Source organism: Staurois parvus, unplaced genomic scaffold (assembly GCF_062004578.1).
Source record: "Staurois parvus isolate SC_StPar_1 unplaced genomic scaffold, SC_StPar_1.0 ptg001252l, whole genome shotgun sequence".
Classification (NCBI taxonomy): Eukaryota; Metazoa; Chordata; class Amphibia; order Anura; family Ranidae; genus Staurois; species Staurois parvus.
This window is the reverse complement of record NW_028319048.1, coordinates 1,474,321-1,495,368: the sequence shown is the minus strand read 5'-3', so window position 1 is coordinate 1,495,368 and position 21,048 is coordinate 1,474,321. Positions and strand designations below refer to the sequence as shown.

Sequence of the window (21,048 nt, the reverse complement as noted above, 5' to 3'; positions counted from 1 at the left end):
CATATCTGGTATTAGACCTGGATCAGACAGATGGGGAATGAGCCTGGACAAGACAGATAAGGATTGGACCAGGATTAAAACAGGTGGGAAGTCAATATGGTTTAAACAGATCGGGACTGAACCTGGATTAGACAGATTGAGATTGGACTTGGATCAGACAAATGGGCACAGAACCTGGATAAAGCAGATGGGGAATGAACCTAAATCAGACAGGTTGGGACTAGACCTGAATAATACATATGGGGAAATACCCTGGATCTGACAAATGGGGACTGGACCTGAATAAGACAGATGGGGAAATACCCTGGATCTGACAGATGGGGACTGAACCTGGATCGGACAGATGGGGACTTGACGTGAATAATACATATGGGGACTGAACCTGGATCGGACAGATGGGGACTTGACCTGAATGATACATATGGGGAAATACGCTGGATCTGACAGATGAGGACTGGACCTGAATAAGACAGATGGGGAAATACCCTGGATCTGACAGATGGGGACTGGACCTGAATAAGACAGATGGGGAAATACCCTGGATATGACAGATGGGGACTTGATCTGGATAAGAGAGATGGGGACAGAACCTTGATCTGACAGATGGGGACTGGACCTGAATAAGAAAGATGGGGAAATATCCTGGATCTGACAGATGGAGAATGGACCTGAGTAAGACAGATGGGGAAATACATTGTAACCTGGATCTGACAAATGGGGACTGGACCTGAATAATACATATGGGGAAATACACTGCATCTGACAAATGGGGACTGGACCTGAATAAGAAAGATGGGGAAATACCCTGGATCTGACAGATGGGGACTGGACCTGAATAATACATATGGGGAAATACGCTGGATCTGACAGATGGGGACTGGACCTGAATAAGACAGATGGGGACAGAACCTGGATCTAACAGATGGGGACAGAACCTGAATCTAACAGATGGGGACTGGACCTGAATAAGACAGATGGGGAAATACGCTGGATCTGACAGATGGGGACTGGACCTGAATAAGACAGATGGGGAAATACGCTGGATCTGACAGATGGGGACTGGACCTGAATAAGACATATGGGGAAATACCCTGGATCTGACAGATGGGGACTGGACCTGAATAAGACAGATGGGGACAGAACCTGGATCTAACAGATGGGGACAGAACCTGAATCTAACAGATGGGGACTGGACCTGAATAAGACAGATGGGGAAATACGCTGGATCTGACAGATGGGGACTGAACCTGAATAAGACAGACGGGGACAGAACCTGGATCTGACAGATGGGGACTGGACCTGAATAAGACATATGGGGAAATACCCTGGATCTGACAGATGGGGACTGGACCTGAATAAGACAGATGGGGACAGAACCTGGATCTAACAGATGGGGACAGAACCTGAATCTAACAGATGGGGACTGGACCTGAATAAGACATATGGGGAAATACCCTGGATCTGACAGATGGGGACTGGACCTGAATAAGACAGATGGGGACAGAACCTGGATCTAACAGATGGGGACAGAACCTGAATCTAACAGATGGGGACTGGACCTGAATAAGACAGATGGGGAAATACGCTGGATCTGACAGATGGGGACTGAACCTGAATAAGACAGACGGGGACAGAACCTGGATCTGACAGATGGGGACTGGACCTGAATAAGACATATGGGGAAATACCCTGGATCTGACAGATGGGGACTGGACCTGAATAAGACATATGAGGAAATACCCTGGATCTGACAGATGGGGACTGGACCTGAATAAGACAGATGGGGAAATACCCTGGATCTGACAGATGGGGACTGGACCTGAATAAGACAGATGGGGACAGAACCTGGATCTAACAGATGGGGACAGAACCTGAATCTAACAGATGGGGACTGGACCTGAATAAGACAGATGGGGAAATATGCTGGATCTGACAGATGGGGACTGGACCTGAATAAGACAGATGGGGACAGAACCTGGATCTAACAGATGGGGACTGGACCTGAATAAGACAGATGGGGAAATACGCTGGATCTGATAGATGGGGACTGGACCTGAATAATACAGATGGGTAAATACCCTGGATCTGACAGATGGGGACTGGACCTGAATAAGACATATGAGGAAATACCCTGGATCTGACAGATGGGGACTGGACCTGAATAAGACAGATGGGGACAGAACCTGGATCTAACAGATGGGGACAGAACCTGAATCTAACAGATGGGGACTGGACCTGAATAAGACAGATGGGGAAATATGCTGGATCTGACAGATGGGGACTGGACCTGAATAAGACAGATGGGGACAGAACCTGGATCTAACAGATGGGGACTGGACCTGAATAAGACAGATGGGGAAATACCCTGGATCTGACAGATGGGGACTGGACCTGAGTAAGACGGATGGGGAAATACATTGTATCATGGAGCTGACAGATAGGGACTGGACCTAAATAGGACAAGAGGGGACCTAGATCAGACAGTTCAGAAAAGGACCTGGATCATACAAATGGGGACTGAACCTGGTTCAGCCAGATTGGGGATTGGACCTAGGTCAACAAGAATGGGGAATGGTCCGGGATCAGACAGATATGTGGCGGAGCATCTCTTAAAACATTTGTTTTATATAATTTGTTATCATGTTGCAGTGATCATCATTCTAGACATTTGCATTCATTTATTGAACAAAGCCAGATGTAGTTTCTTTAAGTTTACACAAGGAAATAAGGCAGAGAATTGATAAGAGGCTCTTGAGTTTAATAAGGGTCATAAAGCAAAACAATTCAAGATAAGACTTAATAATAGTCATAAACAAGTACAGGAGTTCAGAAAAACAGAAACAAAGAGACTAAATCAAGTCATAATGCAGAGAACCTTCCTGAGCGTGGATAACTCCAACACGAGCAGCCATGGATATCCAAGCACTGACAGAGATCATTTGGAGATTTAGGCTCTCCGGCTCTGAAAGAGCCAACCACAAGTATAAAAGAATACTCATTCAGCTTTTTGGATTTTTGGGCCATGGAAAATCATCCTTCATAAACAGCTGTAAGTACGTCTTGGATGGTGGGGACTATGTAAATATTGCCGGGGCAGAAAGCTCCGACGAAGGACACACCAAAGCACGCATATCCTACCAGCTCACAGATGACATCATTCTAGTGGATAATCGGGGATGTGGCACTATGAACAGCTATGAAACTGGAGAAATCTTCGCTCAGCTTGGTAAGTGGCATAAACTCTACTAATGACCTACTACAAACAATGTGGTAGGTACTTCATAGACCTACGTCTACTATCTAAGAGATCAGTTATAACTTAGTGACAGCCCAGCACCCCTGAATTACCGGGAGAGTTATATGAAACATGAAGAACAAGGATTTTCTGTAACTTTATAAGATCCAAAATTGAAGTATCGGAAGAAAAGGTGTGACTGAAGTTACTTGGTTTTCCTTCCATATTTGTACGCCTTCCATTCATGTTTAGATTTGGTGATTCTCATTTCAATGGCTACTTGTATATAAGATATTCATCTATGCAGGAATAACTGCTGGGGTAGGAGAAATCGAGAGAGAGAATCAAACAAGAAACTTTAGGAGAATGAAAGATTCCCTTTTAGGTTGGTTTTCTTCACCCATTGTAGGATAAAGGAAATCCATTGTAACCTGGATCTGACAGATAGGTGAGATTTTCCTGCAGTAGTTTGTGTCTCCAAAACTCTTACGTTGGTGAAATTTCCCAGCAGTGGCTTTTGTCTCTGGCCCTCTATCTACATCATAAAAAAAGCATCACTTTCAGAGCTGGAAATGACTATATCCCCTATCCTTCTCTTTCTTTTCCAGCCAATTTGCTGCCCTTGGATCAGGAAGTAGAATGGAGCAGAGGTTTTCGGCTTGTAGACAGAATTGTGGACTCTGAAACTGAAATCCAGAAATCAGACTTCATCTTCCCTGTTTTCCTCTACAGGTAGAAGCTGTACAATCTTTGTACAATCCTTTATTACAATACCTTGGTGTATTATGGTAAACCCTAATGCCATCTACCTTGCTCTCTGCTCTGTGTATCATAAACAAATGTGTATTTTAGAAAATTCTGTTTTCTTCTTTTGAAATCTCATTTACATACTGTAGATACCCACCGTCCTGGATTTGCTGGGATAGTAATGCATCTTGGTCCCCTATCCCAATTATGCTGTGTCCCAGGCAGTGACGGGACAAGGACATCTAGAGCCCAGGGTGAACTTGCCAAATATATGAGCATTATGTGTAAGCGAAAATCTCCTTCCCCCAAAACAAATCAAGCACTAACCTGCATGCTCACCCCCAGGATAAATTCCTCCTCCTCCCATTATAAATACACCTGCTGAAATCCCCCCTCTCAGCTCAAATCTTCTCCCCCATTCCCCTTCCCAGCTCAAATCCTTTCTCTTCTTATATGCCCCCAGAACAACCCCCCCCCCCCCTTAAAAAAAAAAGACATTTCCTAGCACAAATCCTCGAGATCTCAAATTTCCCCTCCAAGCACAAATCCTCCCCCAACTCCAAATCCCCCTCCCCCCCCCCCCGCATTCCAGCACAAATTTCCCTTCCCCTACCCCCATCCTAGCACAAACCCCACCCAAACTTCCCTTCCTGGTACAAATACCCCCAATCATCCCCACTAGCACAAATTCCCAACCCCCAGAAACATATTTCCCCTAACAAATCCCCCCCCCACCATATTACTTTTATAGCATGACCCCCCAAGTCCCCCCTCCTGAAATCCTCTTCCTCCATCCCCCTCCCAAAACAAACCCCCCCCCCCCCAAATCACCACTCCTAGCACAGCTCCCTTTATTTCCCCTCCTAGAACAATTATCCTCTCCTGTTGCCCCCCAAATTCCCTCCCCCCAATCTTCTTGTGGTGCTCCCCCACCTCTCATGATACCACAGTGCCCAGGGCAGCCACCCTCCTGCTCACCCCATATCCCATCCCAGGTCCTAGGCCATCTCACAACATCAGCCTTATTTGGGCTACCACACTTGCACAGTAATTCCAAAAGTCATTAATTATGGGGATCAGAGGGTGGCCTATGTGTATTTGAAGGTGGGGGTCTGGGAAAGATAAACCCATTAAGTGAGCTTAATGAATGTTCACTGCAAAAGGCAGAGTCTGAGAGGGACCAACCCACAAAGTGATTTGTTTGTGCCCATTGGGAAAGTGGACTGTTTGTGCCCATTGGGAAGGTGGGTGCACAAAGCGTGGACAGTTAGTTGGGACCATAATACTGGTAAGTATGTAAGGGTCTACCATTGTATAAAACCAATGGAATTCATCAGACCAGGTGACATTGCCTGGTCACTGATAGTACAGGGATGAGGTTTCTTAGCCAGCTGAAAGCAGTTTTTGGAGGGTAGGGCAGGTGTTCTGTGTGGACATCTGGTATGACACCTCATCGGACTTGGAGTGTGACGCATCATCTCTCCTGATATTGGTAAATGTGCTGCAAAACTGTAGTGCCATACTGGGGGTCTAATGTACCAATCTGCATGAAGCATCTCACTGATATTTATGAGGCATTGCCTGAAGAGTCATTCTGCTCAGGCTGGCAGTCTGGATTTTGTATTGTTTAAACCCTTTTCATAGACTATGTGGCCACGGGGTATGACTATACTCAGGAATCAATCTACAGGGAAAGCAAGAATGGATCCACCTCTGTGTGTGGGGAGGAGATTCTATTCTATGACCAATGAGAACATTTAAAATGTAAAATGTATGTAAAGACAAAACCTTCTCCTCTTAGTAATATGAGTAAGGAATGGCTAAAACCCCCGCCAGTTTATTTTGTGCTGTCTGTGTACCATGGGGGAAATGTCCTTTCATTTCCTGACCCAGAGATTTTGTCCTTTGAGGACAATTTGGAATCAATTGTTTGTTTTTAAAGTTCGTACACTTCAGTTGTTGCAACTAAGCCATTTCATGAAATAATTGGCAAAAAGCTAGATCCATTTGTTGATAATAACTAATATTTTGACTCAAACCAAAAAAAAAAGTATTTTAAGTTCTTAATCAGATGATACAGGCAATTAAAAACATGGGACAAATACGTCCCTTGGTCCTCAAAGGGTTAATTGGAAGTTGGAGGAAACCTCCCAAAGTGAGGAAAATCCCATTCTTAGGTAAGTGTCTCCCAAAGAGGCGTCCTTATTGGAAATTTTTCCTTCAATTCTTATTCTTGGTTCAACTTTGAAATGTTGGATTGTCCCCCTATTCTGTCTCAGTGATTCTGGTCACCAGTGCAATACATTTCCCCAGCAAGCCCACAGACAGCAATAAAAACTTGACAGAAGGTCTAGTCCTTCCCCCACTCCATCTAAAACTAAGAAAAAAGGCTTCACCCAGAGATACACATTTAATGTCTGCCAATGTAGGGAACAGGGGTGGACTGACAACTCATGGGGCCACCGGGCAATAGGGGATCATGGGGCCCCTGTGTCCTTGCCCAAACTCAAAAAAGCCTATGAAAAAGGTACCAGGGGCATCTCAATGGGCCACCTACTGACCCCGGGCCCTCGGGCAGTGCCCGAGTTTCCAAATGGTCAGTCCGCCCCTGGTAGGGAATGAGGATGGACATGAAATATTTCAGCTGTAGTAATCATTTACATCTCAATAAATATGTGGTCTTTGTTTTGTACTCAGCATAAAGAGAGGGCTCCATGAAGAGTATTATGAAGATTTAAAGCAATTACTGGACACAGCCAAGAAGATGACAGGTACACATTTCAATTCCTGACCCATTATGTGGTGGGTTGCGGATCATTCTGTGATTGATTAGAACTTGGACTGTTCGAAAATATCCAACAAGCCGATTTAGATTTTTATCTGATGGTGATTTTGTGAGCCTATGTTATACATCTTCTTGTTCAAGGTCCTCGGCAATGCATTCCAATGAATATTTTAATTGTGATGCTGACAGTTGCAGACACAGACATATTTTCCTGTCCACATTTCATACACAGACTGTGGGCACATGGAATACAGTACAGTATTGAGGTATATTACATTGTAGTCTAAAAACAAAACAAAATCTTAACTAATAAGGTGAGGCTGTTTTTATTGGAACATTTCAAACATGTGCAAGAAGAGAGACATTCTTTTTAATTTTTGTCATTGCCATGCAGATGTCTGGGTTGTTTACTAATAAATCACCATTCACTTTGCAAAGTGAAAATCTGCTCCATTAACCTCCCTGACGGTATGATTCTTTCCGATTTTTTGTGCTGAAAGCGGTACATTTTTTTGCATGGAAATATGTAGTTTTTTATTGTAGGCTGTAATTTTTAGGAATAACTCACTGAAATCTGTCCGGACAAGAGTCTAGTAAACATCCCGGGGATGATAAAATTTGAAACACAAAACCATAAATTATAATTTAATAAATAATCGTAAAAAATAATAATATAATAATAATAAATTGAATTCAATAATATAATCAAACCAAAAACACTGAAATTTGAAATACAGAGGCAAATTCGCACATCGCTGAGCAAAGTCACAAAATCGTTTTCAGTGTCTGATGACGAATTTCCCCACAAATCATTATCACTCAATTCTGCAAGTGGTTCTGATTTACTATCGCTGTTCTAAAACCGCTTTTGACGTAAAGGGACGCTTTTTGGCCGCCATGGACTTTTCTAAGTTTCCAGGCAGAAAGAACAGACAAAATGCAGGCAGGGCGCCGGACAAAGCACTCGGGACAAAATGTATGTGAAATGCAGTGAAAAAGCAATGACAGCAAAAATGTCATTTTTTAAAAATTTCAAATTTCCCGCCGGTTCCGCAGCCCGAAACGTTCCGACGTCACAGGGACCGGAACATGGAAGCCGGATGCCGGCATCCGCCAGAGGAGATGGACGGGGACGCTTCGCTCCCATCGTGGGAGCGAAGGACAAGGTAAGTGCTGCAGGGACCCCCAGAGAACGCTGCATGGTAAGCCCGAGTGTAGCTCGGGGTTACCGTTCTTGGTATAGAAATTCTACCCCGAGCTACACTCGGGAATACCGCCAAGGAGGTTAATGAATTAATCCCATTGAATGCCAAAACAAAAACAGTAGAGGAAAGCAGGCTCACTGCCAATGGAGAGCAGAAGAGTCGGCATTGTCCAGACATTCCAATGTGTTTTAATGAAGGGTGTCTCTTCTTTTCATCATACTGTATTTCTTTCTGTAGCGCCCCATACATTGTAATGATCCATTTTTTTATAACTTTTTATTTCATACTTAAACAAACAACATTAAAACATTCCATCTTCCAAAATATACTTTTGTCTTGTCTGGCCTAAATGAATAAATACGTCTTCTCTTTCTCTATCTGTATCCATTTCTCCATAACTTGTTATTCCGACCAATCTCATTGTGATTTCTTAGGCTACCTCCTTTACTTTAATTAGTTCTGTATAAGATTCTGCGGTTTTAAAATTTAACTAAACACTCCATATTCTATTAAATATTCCCATCTTATCCTCTTCTAAACTTCTCAGTTCTTCCATTCTGAAAATGCCTTCCACTCTCTATCCAATCCACCACCCTCGGAACCTCTGCCACTAACCAAAATTTTGTTATCAAACCCTTTGCTGCACTGATTAAATGGTACAATACTTTATTCCTCTTTATTTCCGCCATGGGCTCAGAATAGTAGAATAGGCATTTCAGTGGGTCCCCTTGAATATCTACCCCACATATTTCCTTGATATAATACGTAATGATCCATTATTCTCTGCAGCTTGCTAACTCATTTAGTTGGACAGACATACACTCACTGGCCACTTTATTAGGTCCACCAATTACTTGGTAACACAAACTGCTAATCAGCCAATCACATGGCAGCAACTCAATGCATTTAGGCATCTAGGCGTGGTGAAGACGACTTGTTGAAGTTCAAACCAAGCATCAGAATGGGGAACAAAAGGGGATTTAAGTGATTTTGAACGTGGCGTGGTTGTTGGTGCCAGATGGGCTGGTCTGAGCATTTCAAAAACTGCTGATCTACTGGGATTGTTATGCACAACCCATCAATCTCTAGGGTTTACAGAGAATGGTCCAAAAAAAAAGAAAATATCCAGTGAGTGAGGAAAATGCCTTGTCAGATGTCAGAGGTCAGAGGAGAATGGGCAGACTGGTCGCTGTGACATTCAGATGGTAGGATCAGAATTTGGCGTAAGCAAACATTTTGGCCTTGTATCAATGATTCAGGCTGGTGGTAGTGGTGGAATGGTGTGGGGGAGATTTCTTGGCACAAGCAAGGTGAACCTAATAAAGTGGCTGGTGAGTGTCCGTGTCCATGGCCACCTAGGCTTTTACCAGAGATGAGGAGCAGTTAAACATTCTTCTCCTCAATGCTGAGGAATCACATTCAGGAGAGGAACATTTTTGCCAAAAACCGCTAAACGCGGCAAAAACAAGTGTAAATGCAGTTAAACATGTCTAAATGTTAGCAGAGTCCAGCGCTTGGCTGTTTATTCATGTACATGGAAAAAAATTTGGCCAATCAAATGAAAAAATGTCTAAGCGCTAAACGTGGGTAAACGGGGCTAAACATTATCGTGTTAGTGGTTTTCTGCTGCCAGGAGAGCTAAACGTCTAGGGGAGTTCATGTGTACATGAGGCCTTACTCAGATTGATAAGTTAAGTCACAATGGACATTGTATGATCACATTGATATGCGAGGCCACCATTCAACCACGTGTAATATTCCCATCATACATATTCCTGGAAAATGGCCAGAAGTAAGCGGGTGCTCTGACAACTCCCAGCTCTGACAACTCCCAGCTCTGACAACTCCCAGCTGGAGACCGGTGACATGATACATCAAAGCATACATGGCCAGCACATCATGGATCATTAAAGTAACATCCACATCTTCATCACCCTCTTAACGCTGGGTGGCCTTCATGTGATATCGTTGGGTTTAAGTGGTTGTACCAGGATGATGCCTACAGCTACAGGCATCATCCTAGTATTACAATTTCCAGTCGGTGATGCCCTTTTGTGTAGAAGTGATTTGAGTGGCTATACAGCCACTCAATTACTTCCACAGGCAATAGCGGGAGGAGGGGGGGGGCACATTCCCCTGGCTTTCCCATCCCATCAGGGAGCCCAGGACCTCTACAACTGAAAGCTTACTGTTGACCAAACAAAGCAAGAGTAACTGATGTGATTTCTACTTCTCTTTGAAATCAGAAACCGGATTCAGAAAGGATTTTGTCACTTCCGCATTCGGTTCTATGTTTACTGGCCTGTCACAGGCCAGTGAAGCAGCCGATGGGACTGATATCTGATCTGCTGTATTGGAAGCCAGAAGAGAGATCTGGGGTCTAACAGACCCCTGATCTATCCATAAAGAGGGCCTGTCACCACCCATGCTATTTTGGTGAGCCTGTGTGAATTGCAGCCTCTGTTTCTTGTTCGTAGCTAACAGGAGCAACACCCGGTGTGGTTTTCTGCTGCTGTAGCCCATTTGCTTCAAGGTTGGACATGTTGTGCGTTCAGAGATGGTATTCTGCATACCTTGGTTGACTGACAACTCATGGGGCCCCCGGGCAATAGGAGATCATGGGGCCCCTGTGTCCTTGCCCAAACTCAAAAAAGCCTATGAAAAAGGTACCAGGGGCATCTCATGGGGCACCCTACTGATCCCGGGCCCTCAGGCAGTGCCCAAGTTTCCAAATGGTCAGTCCACCCCTGCTTGGTTGGAACGAGTTGTCATTTGAGTTACTGGTGTCTTTCTTTCATCTGTAACCAGTCTGCTCATTCTCTTCTGACCTCTGACATCAACAAGGCATTTTCCTCCACACAACTGCCACTCACTGGATATTTCCTCTTTTTTGGACCATTCTTTGTAAACCCTGGAGATGGTTGTACGTAAAAATCCCAGTAAATCAGTCTTTGAAACACTCAGACCAGTCCATCTGGCACCAACAACCACGCCACGTTCAAAGTCACTTAAAGCCCCTTTCTTCCCCATTCTGATGATCGGTTTGAACTTCAGCAAGTCATCTTCACCATGTCTAGATAGATAAATGCAATGAGTTGCTGCCATGTGATTACCAAGTAATTGAACAGGTGTTCCTAATAATGGGTCCATCAGCACCACAGATATCACACAGCCATGGCCTACATTACTGGGGCGGCATCTGTAAGAGGGGTGGCTGACTGGGAGAGTGGCCACACAAGTTGCTCATGAGGAAGCTGTACTGGTCCTATGCAGTCATTTCTGAGATCGGTGTTTGCAAAGCATAAAGTGGTGTCTCGAATCTCTACCTCCACAAAGTGAACCTCTTCCTAAGATAGTTCACAGTCCCTAATAAGCAGGGTTCCTCTCCATATTGTAGCCAAGTGCAGCAGAACAGTAATATATGTTGCCACTGCCCATACTAAAGATGGCTGAAAAAGGTCACTCAGTGTTGCAGTGTCTAATCATCCACTGCTTCCCTGGTGACCCCTACAGAATCTGCAGAGGAACATTGTTCCTCCAAGCCTCCACTCCCACTGCTCAGCAATACAGCATCACCTACAGATTGGAGGATGAACTACACCTGCCAATAGACCTCTAGTACAATTAGGGCGATGCTTAAGGCCGACTCTATAAAATGAATGTGTCCTAAGGACAATAAATGAGAAGTAAAGTTCTCCTCATTCACTTTATAGAACACGAGTCATATCAGTCATAGCATCAGGGCTTTTTTTTCTCAGAGAATAGTTGTAGGTGTAGGAACACTCCCTTTCTGAATCACCCCTCGTCCCCGCCTCTGCCCATATCCGAGCACCAGTCCATGATTCCACCCTCTACCCACCTCCCAGTACCATTCCTTTGAAAGAATACAGAATCAAATGTCACTTTGTGGTGCCAAGTAAATTGTATGGAATTTGTTAATGATAAAGAAAAGCAGTAACATAAACCCCCAATAGCAACAATAGATCCACCAGCAACAGTGGACCGCCCACAACAAAATCCCCCCCCCCCCAGCAACAACAGAGCTCCCTGCAGCCAGCATCAATAGACCTCTCTCTGAACAGTTGATCCCTCCCAGCAACAACTGACCCCCCCAGAAAAATAAGACTCACCCCCAGTAATAATAGACCCCCAACAGCAACAGACACCCCAGCAGATATAGATCCCCTCCAACAACAATAGATCCCCCTGCAGCCAGATTCAGTAGACCCTGCAGCACACGCCAGTACCCCTTGCCATTACGTACATTTGGTGCTGGAAGTGCTGCTGCGTTCCCCTGCGTTCCCGCTGAAAATAAGCCCTACCTAGCCGTCATAAAGACACAGCATTTAGAAGCTCCAGTAAAATCCTGACCACATATCCACTAAGATGGCTTGCAAGGTTGTGTTTGTCAAGTGATTGGTGGAAATATCATTGACGAGAAATGTTATGCTTGTTTACACAGGAATTTTCCCTTTCGTTGTCCAGACACATAAGACACATGGGGGAATGACGAGAATCGAGAGGAAATTTCAGGACATGGGTGTGGACAGGGTTTTTGCCCTTGAAAACTATACTCCCGAAGATCACCTCAAAACCAGAGCGAGGCACGAAGACGTGCTCAGGATTTTCCATGAAATCATCAAAGAGGTTCGGTTCAAAGTGGAGCAGGTGGGAGATCCGGTGCAGGAATTTAAGGACCGCAAGCAGTTTGTTCTAAAATTTATCTTTGATCGGGAGATGAGTAACCATCAGGGAGAGGTGGAAAAGAAGGCACAAGGTGAACAGAACCTCCTGGTCCAGGAAATGGAACATATAAAGTTAAGATCAGAAAACCAAAGACAAGAGGACAGGAGGGAATTGGAAGAGGAGATGAGGAAGATGAAAAAGCACTTCAAAGATCTGAGGATGGAAGATCACAAGAAATTTGAAGAACAGTTTAAGTCAAAGCAACAGAAGAAAACTAAAAACAATAATTGCAAAGTACAATGAATGTCTTCAGGCTGATGACACAAGACACGCAATGAGTGACCGGTACTGATCTACAGCTCTGATTTCTGTATGTATTTGTGTAAAAACTCTGTGCTGTATGGACTGCAACGAAACTGACCACATCAAGAGAGAAGACTGGGAAATTGTACTTGGCTGAAATTTGTATTTGTCAATGTGGAAGGTGACTATAAGGTCGTCTTTTTTTGCAGTTTGTAAGGGTGTAAAAAGGCTTTTTCATGACTTATGAAAGTGTCAACTTTTCCTTCTCCACTTTAAAACTAAACAAACCCCCCCCTAAAAATCTAAAAAGAAGGCAATTAGCACTTTAAATATAACCCAGCCACTAACCCTAAAAACAACCCCAACCCTTCTATAGGATAAGTTCACCTTTTGGACAAAAATAATACATTTACATTTTTTGCAGGTAAGAAAAGTGTGCATTTATTATTTTGCTGCAGGAGCCTAGAAAGCATTGCACCAGCGATCAGTAGGCCATGCAGGTCTCCTGTAGACGTGTCAGAATATCTGCTTGCCGTAGGGGATGTACGGAGTGTACAGTATGTACAGGGTGTACGGGATGTATGTGGTGTACAGGATATATGGGATGTATGGGGTATACGGGGATGTACGGGGAGTACGGGATGTAGGGGATGTACAGGATGTACGGGGTGTACAGGATTTATGGGGTGTACGGGGTGTACAGGATGTATGGGATGTACAGGAACTGCAGGGTGTACGAGGTGTACGGTGTGTAAAGGAATGTACGGGGTGTACGGGATGTATAAGATGTATGGGATGTATGGGATGTACGGGATGTACGGGGTGTACGGGATGTATGGTGTGTACAGGATGTATGGGATGTATGGGATGTATGGGGTGTACAGGGTGTACGGGATGTACGGGATGTATGGGATGTATGGGGTGTACAGGGTGTATGGGATGTACGGGGTGTACGGGATGTATGGGGTGTACAGGATGTACGGGATGTACGGGATGTATGGGATGTACGGGGTGTATAGGGTGTACGGGATGTACGGGATGTATGGGGTGTTTGGGGTGTACAGGGTGTATGGGATGTACAGGGTGTACGGGATGTACAGGATGTACGGAATGTATGAGATGTATGGGGTGTATGAGATGTACGGGATGTAAGGGATGTACGGGGTGTACGGGATGTAAGGGATGTACGGGGTGTACGGGATGTACAGGATGTACGAGATGTATGGGGTTCATGAGATTTACGGGATGTAAGGGATGTACGGGATGTACGAGATGTATGGGGTGTACGGGATGTACGGGATGTATGGGGTATACGGGATGTACGGTCAAGCAGATATTCTGACAGGAAGCTTCAATGAATTACCACAGTGCTGCACAGCGCAATGATAGTTCATTGAGAACTACAAGAACACAGCCGCTAAGACTGCTGGGACTTGCAGTTCATTCATTCAGGGAAGTCTGTGACTTTATGACAAGTCCATGTGGGTGGAGCCCCGCACAACCGCACTGTTTTCAAATCTGACAGATAGCACAGGGACTTCTCCCTGTACTTCTCCCTGTATTATTTGTCGGGGGGGAGGGGGGGGGAGTTGGGGGGCCATGGCTGCAGCAATGGGAACATGTTACATCCATTTGTAGGGTGGAACATGTATCACGTTCCAAGGTGATCTTGTCCTTTAAATCTTGCACTGATAAATAAATGCAGCAAGGATGATTTTCTTTTAATCTTCTCTTCTCCTCCCTTAATGGGTGTCTCAACATCTCGACATCACACGTGTGACATATCACTGCGACATATCACCGCGACATATCACCGCGAACATCAGCGTGAGAACAATCATTCTAATACAAAAGTTCCTTGTTACCTCTAAACTGATGAACTGTAAAGGCTTTTAAAGCGTCACCTATGGGGATTTTTGGGCAATCCTAACATATGGCTTGTTTGGTATCTATTTACTTGATGCAACCTCATCTTTTATAATTTAACCAACAATGGGTATTGTAATATTTTTCCACTAAAATTAATTTTATTATATTTTTCCTGAAACTTTGCGTTTAATAAACAATTGTGCAAGTATCATGTGACATAAAAACATGCAAATATCAGCTTTTTATTCTACAGGGCCTCACGTTTCAGAATATATATAATGTTCTCGGGTTTAAGTCATTTTTTTGCCACAAAATTAGATTTTTACATAGTCAGGTCCATAAATATTGGGACATGGACACAATTCTAATATTTGTGGCTCTATACACCACCACAATGGATTTGAAATGAAATGAACAAGATGTGCTTTAACTGCAGACTGTCAGCTTTAATTTGAGGATATTTACATCCAAATCAGGTGAACGGTGTAGGAATTACAACAGTTTGCATACGTGCCTCCCACTTGTTAAGAGGCCAAAAGTAATGGGACAGAATAATAATCATAAATAAAACTTTCACTTTTTAATACTTGGTTGCAAATCCTTTGCAGTCAATGACAGCCTGAAGTCTGGAACGCATAGACATCACCAGACGCTGGGTGTCATCCCTGGTGATGCTCTGCCAGGCCTCTACTGCAACTGTCTTCAGTTCCTGCTTGTTCTTGGGGCATTTTCCCTTCAGTTTTGTCTTCAGCAAGTGAAATGCTCAATCGGATTCAGGTCAGGTGATGGACTTGGCCATTGCAGAACATTCCACTTCTTTCCCTTAAACTCTTTGGTTGCTTTTGCAGTCTGCTTTGGGTCATTGTCCATCTGCACTGTGAAGCGTCCAATGAGTTGTGAAGCATTTGGCTGAATATGAGCCAATAATATTCCCGAAACACTTCACAATTCATCCGGCTGCTTCTGTCAGCAGTCACATCTAGAGATGAGCGAAGTATTCAAAAATTCGATTCGACTGATTCGGCGAATTCGTGGAAAATATTTGATTCGAGTCGAATATATTCGCTGTGAATTTAACTTAAAAAAGGGTGTTTCTAGGCTTCAGAGAGACTTAATATTAGTGCAGAACACTGTACCTTTAATTTAAATGCCCTTGGAGTCTGCTGGGGAAGAGAAATAATACTGTCAGTCAGTATGACATGCAGATGAGTGCCGTCGATCTTAGAATCACCGCACACTTCACTCATTTGGCCAGTCACGGGGCCAAAACCAGTGTTTGGAGCCACAGTGTGGCGGTGGAGGCAGCAGCAATGGGAGGCCATACAGCAACCTATGACAAAATGGAAACCAGCAGGAGTGTGAGGAGACCTGAAAGTGGCACATGGCAGAGTGGGAGCAATGGGAGGCGGTACAGGGACCCAGGTCACACTGTGGGCTCAGCAGCAGCGTGACCAGGCGGTACGGGGGCCCATGGCAGATTTGGGGCCTGGCAGCACCTATGGGAGGCCTGTAATCTGCCAGCAACCTATGACAAAATGGAAAACCGTAGGAGTGTGAGGAGACCTCAAAGTGGCACATGGCAGAGTGGGAGCAATGGGAGGCGGTACAGGGACCCAGGTCACACTGTGGGCCCAGCAGCAGCGTGACCAGGCGGTACGGGGGCCCATGGCAGATTTGGGGCCTGGCAGCATCTATGGGAGGCCTGTAATCTGCCAGCAACCTATGACAAAATGGAAAACCGCAGGAGTGTGAGGAGACCTCAAAGTGGCACATGGCAGAGTGGGAGCAATGGGAGGCGGTACAGGGACCCAGGTCACACTGTGGGCCCAGCAGCAGCGTGACCAGGCGGTACGGGGGCCCATGGCAGATTTGGGGCCTGGCAGCACCTATGGGAGACCTGTAATCTGCCAGCAACCTATGACAAAATGGAAAACCGCAGGAGTGTGAAGAGACCTCAAAGTGGCACATGGCAGAGTGGGAGCAATGGGAGGCGGTACAGGGACCCATGACACACTGTGGGCCCAGCAGCAGCGTGACCAGGCGGTACGGAGGCCCATGGCAGATTTGGGGCCTGGCAGCAGCAATGTGAGGCCCGTAATCTGCCAGCATCCTATGACAAATTGGAACCCAGCAGCAGTGTGAGGAGACCTGATAGTGGCACATGGCAGAGTGTGGCGTTGGAGATAGCAGCAATGGGAGGCGGTACAGGGACCCATGACACACTGTGGACCTGGCAGCAGCGTGAGGAGGCGGTACAGGGGCCCATGGCAGATTAGGGGCCTGGCAGCAGCTATGGGAGGCCCGTAATCTGCCAGCACCCTATGACAAAATGAAACACACCAGCAGTGTGAGGAGACCTGAAAGTGGCACATGGCATGACACACTGTGGACCTTGCAGCAGCGTGAGGAGGCGGTACAGGGGCCCATGGCAGATTAGGGGCCTGGCCGCAGCTATGGGAGGCACGTAATCTGCCAGCACCCTATGACAAAATGAAACACACCAGCAGTGTGAGGAGACCTGAAAGTGGCACATGGCATGACACACTGTGGACCTTGCAGCAGCGTGAGGAGGCGGTACAGGGGCCCATGGCAGATTAGGGGCCTGGGCGCAGCAATGTGAGGCCCGTAATCTGCCAGCACCCTATGACAAAATGAAACACACCAGCAGTGTGAGGAGACCTGAAAGTGGCACATGGCATGACACACTGTGGACCTTGCAGCAGCGTGAGGAGGCGGTACAGGGGCCCATGGCAGATTAGGGGCCTGGCAGCAGCTATGGGAGGCCCGTAATCTGCCAGCACCCTATGACAAAATGGAACCCAGCAGCAGTGTGCGGAGACCTGAAAGTGGCACATGGCAGGGGCATGATTCATGGCGGATTTAGTCAGTTGTGTCAGGAACTGGTGGTTTGAAATCCAGACTAATCCACGCCTGATTCATTTTCACAAACGTGAGTCTCTCCACACTTTGGGTGGACAGTCATGTCCTCCGCGGAGTTACAATACCTCCTGCCGCACTAAACACGCGCTCCGATGCCACGCTACTGGCCGGGCATGACAGCCTTTCAAGGGCAAATTCAGCTAGTTGGGGCCAAAGGTCAAGTTTCGTTGCCCAGTAGTCAAGGGGATTGTCTACCTCGGTTGGCAGGGTGCTGTCCAAGTAGTCCCAAGCCTGTTGTTTGAGCTCCTGCTCCAGGTCCACCTGATGCTGCTGCTGCTGCTGCTGCGGCTGGTTAGTAGTTTCCTCACTGCGCTGGTGAAGAAAGCTACTCATCATCGACTGCAGACTGAGGCAGCCGCTGCTGGTGGAGCTGCCACTGCTCCTACCACCCCACCCCTCCCCTGCTGCCATGGCAGCGGAACGCGAGCGCACAGGGCCCACAGTGTCTGAGGATGGACGTTGGCGCACAAAGGCAGAGACCAACTGACTACATAGGTGGTTTTTATAGTACGTAATTTTGGCCTCCCTCTCAGCAGGTGTGAAAAAGGCCACCATTTTGGAACGGTAGCGAGGGTCCAACAAGGTGGACAGCCAAAAGTCATCCCTCTGTCTGATGGTTATTATTTGGCTGTCGCTACGCAAGCAACCGAGCATGCTATGGGCCATTTGTGCCAAGGAATGCGAGGGACTCCCTGCCTCCATCTCCACAGCATACTGCCACGGTGCGTCTGGGTCCTCTGTCTCCTCCTCCTCCTCCTCTACCAGATGCTCCTGCTCCTCCACTCCTGTCCGCTGAGTGGAAAAACCACCCATTTCACTCAATAATTCCTGAGCACAAATGTCCTCCTCTACCTCCTCCTCTTCTTCCTGTCCTGCCCCCACAGGGGTCATGTGGCGTTGAGATCTGTGCGCCACGTCTACCGCACCCTGACCAGCCATTGTTAACAGCATTTGTTCCAGGACGTGCAACAGAGGAATGACGTCGTTCATCCCATAGTCCTGCCGACTCACAAATAGCGTGGCCTCCTCAAAGGGCCTGAGCAAGCGGCAGGTGTCACGCATGAGCTGCCAATGGCTGACATCGAAGTTACACAGGGGAGTACCTTTATCCGCTTGTAACATCAGGAAATCGGTGATGGCCTTTCGCTGCTCGTAAAGGCGGTCTAACATGTGTAGGGTTGAATTCCACCTTGTTGCAACGTCGCAGATCAGGCGATGCTGTGGAATTCCGTTCTGCCGCTGCAGCTCAAGGAGGGTGTGCTTTGCGGTGTAGGAATGGCTGAAATGCATGCAAAGTTTACGTGACATTTTAAGGATGTCTTGCAGTGGGATGGTGGATTTTAGGAACCGCTTGACAACCAGATTGAACACGTGAGCCATGCATGGCGCATGGCACAACCTTCCTTGACGCAGAGCAGACACCATGTTCTTTCCGTTGTCGGTCAACATGGTTCCGATTTTCAGTTTGCGCGGAGACAGCCATCTGTCGATTTCTCTGTTCATTACACTCAGAAGTTCCTCCCCTGTGTGACTACGTTCGCCAAGGCATACCAGGTGCAGCACAGCGTGACACCGTTGCGCCCTGCACATGTGATATGCCGGTCGGGTAATGGGACTTGGCACGGGGGTGGCGGCTGAGGACACGGCGGAAGAAGAGGTGGTAGAGGCGGACATCTTTGCTGGACCAAGGACGTGCAAACGTGGAGGCAAAAGCGTCGTGACCTGTCCAAGTTGCTGGTGCGGCTGTGCCTGCACCACGTTCACCCAGTGGGCCGTAAATGACATGTACTGTCCCTGACCGTAGTTACAGCTCCACACGTCGGCGCTGCCGTGCACTTTGGCAGAGACCGACATGCTCAAAGACTGGCCCACCATCTCTTCTACATGTGAATGCAGGGCTGGCACTGCCTTTTTGGCGAAGAAATGACGGCTTGGCACTCTCCACCGCGGCGCGGCACAAGCCATCATTTCTCGGAAAGGTGCTGAGTCCACCAGTTGGAAAGGGAGGGACTGCAGCACCAGCAACTTGGACAGGAGGACGTTCAGCTTCTGCACCGTCGGGTGCGTGCTCGCAAACTGTTGTCTCTTGGAAACGGATTCCAAGAAAGACTGCTGACGGAATCCGAGAAGAGGAGTAGCAGGAGAAGGAGCATCTGAACGAGCGGAAGATGCCAACGAGCGACAACTCCCCTCAGCAGAGGTGTTGGAGCCTTGACTGGCTGATAGAGGGCGATTGACGTCGGGTGACGGAGCAAGTAACGGAGCGGGTGATGGAGCGGGGGCTGGGGCAGGCAGAACCGCCGTATCTTTATCACGGTTTTCCCAGGCCACCGAATGGCGACGCTGCATATGCTGACGCAACGCTGTAGTCCCAACATGGGCCCCCTGGCCACGCTTGACTTTCTGGCCACATAGTCGACATACGGCTACGTTTACTTCCTCGGGCGGCTTGACGAAAAATTGCCACACCGCCGAGTAGGAAACTTTGCCCCCGATACTCCTCACTGGCTGACTGCTACTTCCTCCGTGCACACCGGCACCACTACTGGCCGTGGTGGTAGGCTGCAGTGGAGCTGGTGCTCTACTCCGTGGCCGTTTGGCTCCACTGACACTGCTGCGACCCTGCTGCCTCCTGGGCAACCCACCGACTGTTTTGCTCGCTGCCAAGCTGGCACCCTCTTCTCCTGATGATGCGGAAGAAATTACCTGATGACGACGAGGCTGCCAAGTGCGATCAACCTCCTCATCATCAAGTAGGGTCTCCGCCTCACTACTAGCCCCCTCGGCTGCGTCTGGGTCAGGAGACAGACCTGTCTCTAGACCGGCTACCGAGCCACTCTCCTCGCCAGTACTTCTTCGCCTGGCTGCTGAAAAGGCAGATGTCTCCCCCCGTTCCTGACCGCCCTCTGTTAGCTCTTCCTCACTGTACAGTGGGGCTGAGCCCACAGCATGCGATACTTCGCTTGGTGAGGGAACAGCAAAGGACAGGGGCAGGTAGAGGACACGTGATTTCAGTGGGCTTGCTCCCGGGCCATGCCAACTAACGGTTGTGTCTGACGTACCCACCGACCGTTGGCTGTAGGTGTCAGAGGTGACCTGGGAAGAGGAAGACGCCCGAGCCAACCAATCGATGACGGCAGGGTTGTCGGTGGAGACACGACCGCTGGATGACACCGGGAGCACTGGCCTCTGGCTGCGAATAGTGCTGCCTCGACCCCTTCCTCTGCTGCCACGTCTGCTCGCTCCTAAAACATTGCCTCCTCTGCCACTCCTCTGCA

The 21,048-nt window shown here is 47.2% G+C and overlaps 1 protein-coding gene across 1 annotated transcript; it reads left to right on the top strand.

Moving 5' to 3' along the window:
• The first annotated feature begins 2,877 nt into the window (after positions 1-2,877).
• Positions 2,878-15,054, top strand: LOC149437856 (uncharacterized). The gene is made up of 4 exons (XM_089660516.1): positions 2,878-3,226; positions 3,844-3,967; positions 6,680-6,753; positions 12,435-15,054. The coding sequence occupies exons 1-4, from the start codon at positions 2,911-2,913 to the stop codon at positions 12,959-12,961; spliced, it is 1,041 nt and encodes a 346-aa protein (XP_089516642.1). The 5' UTR covers positions 2,878-2,910; the 3' UTR covers positions 12,962-15,054.
• Positions 15,055-21,048: the final 5,994 nt, after the last annotated feature.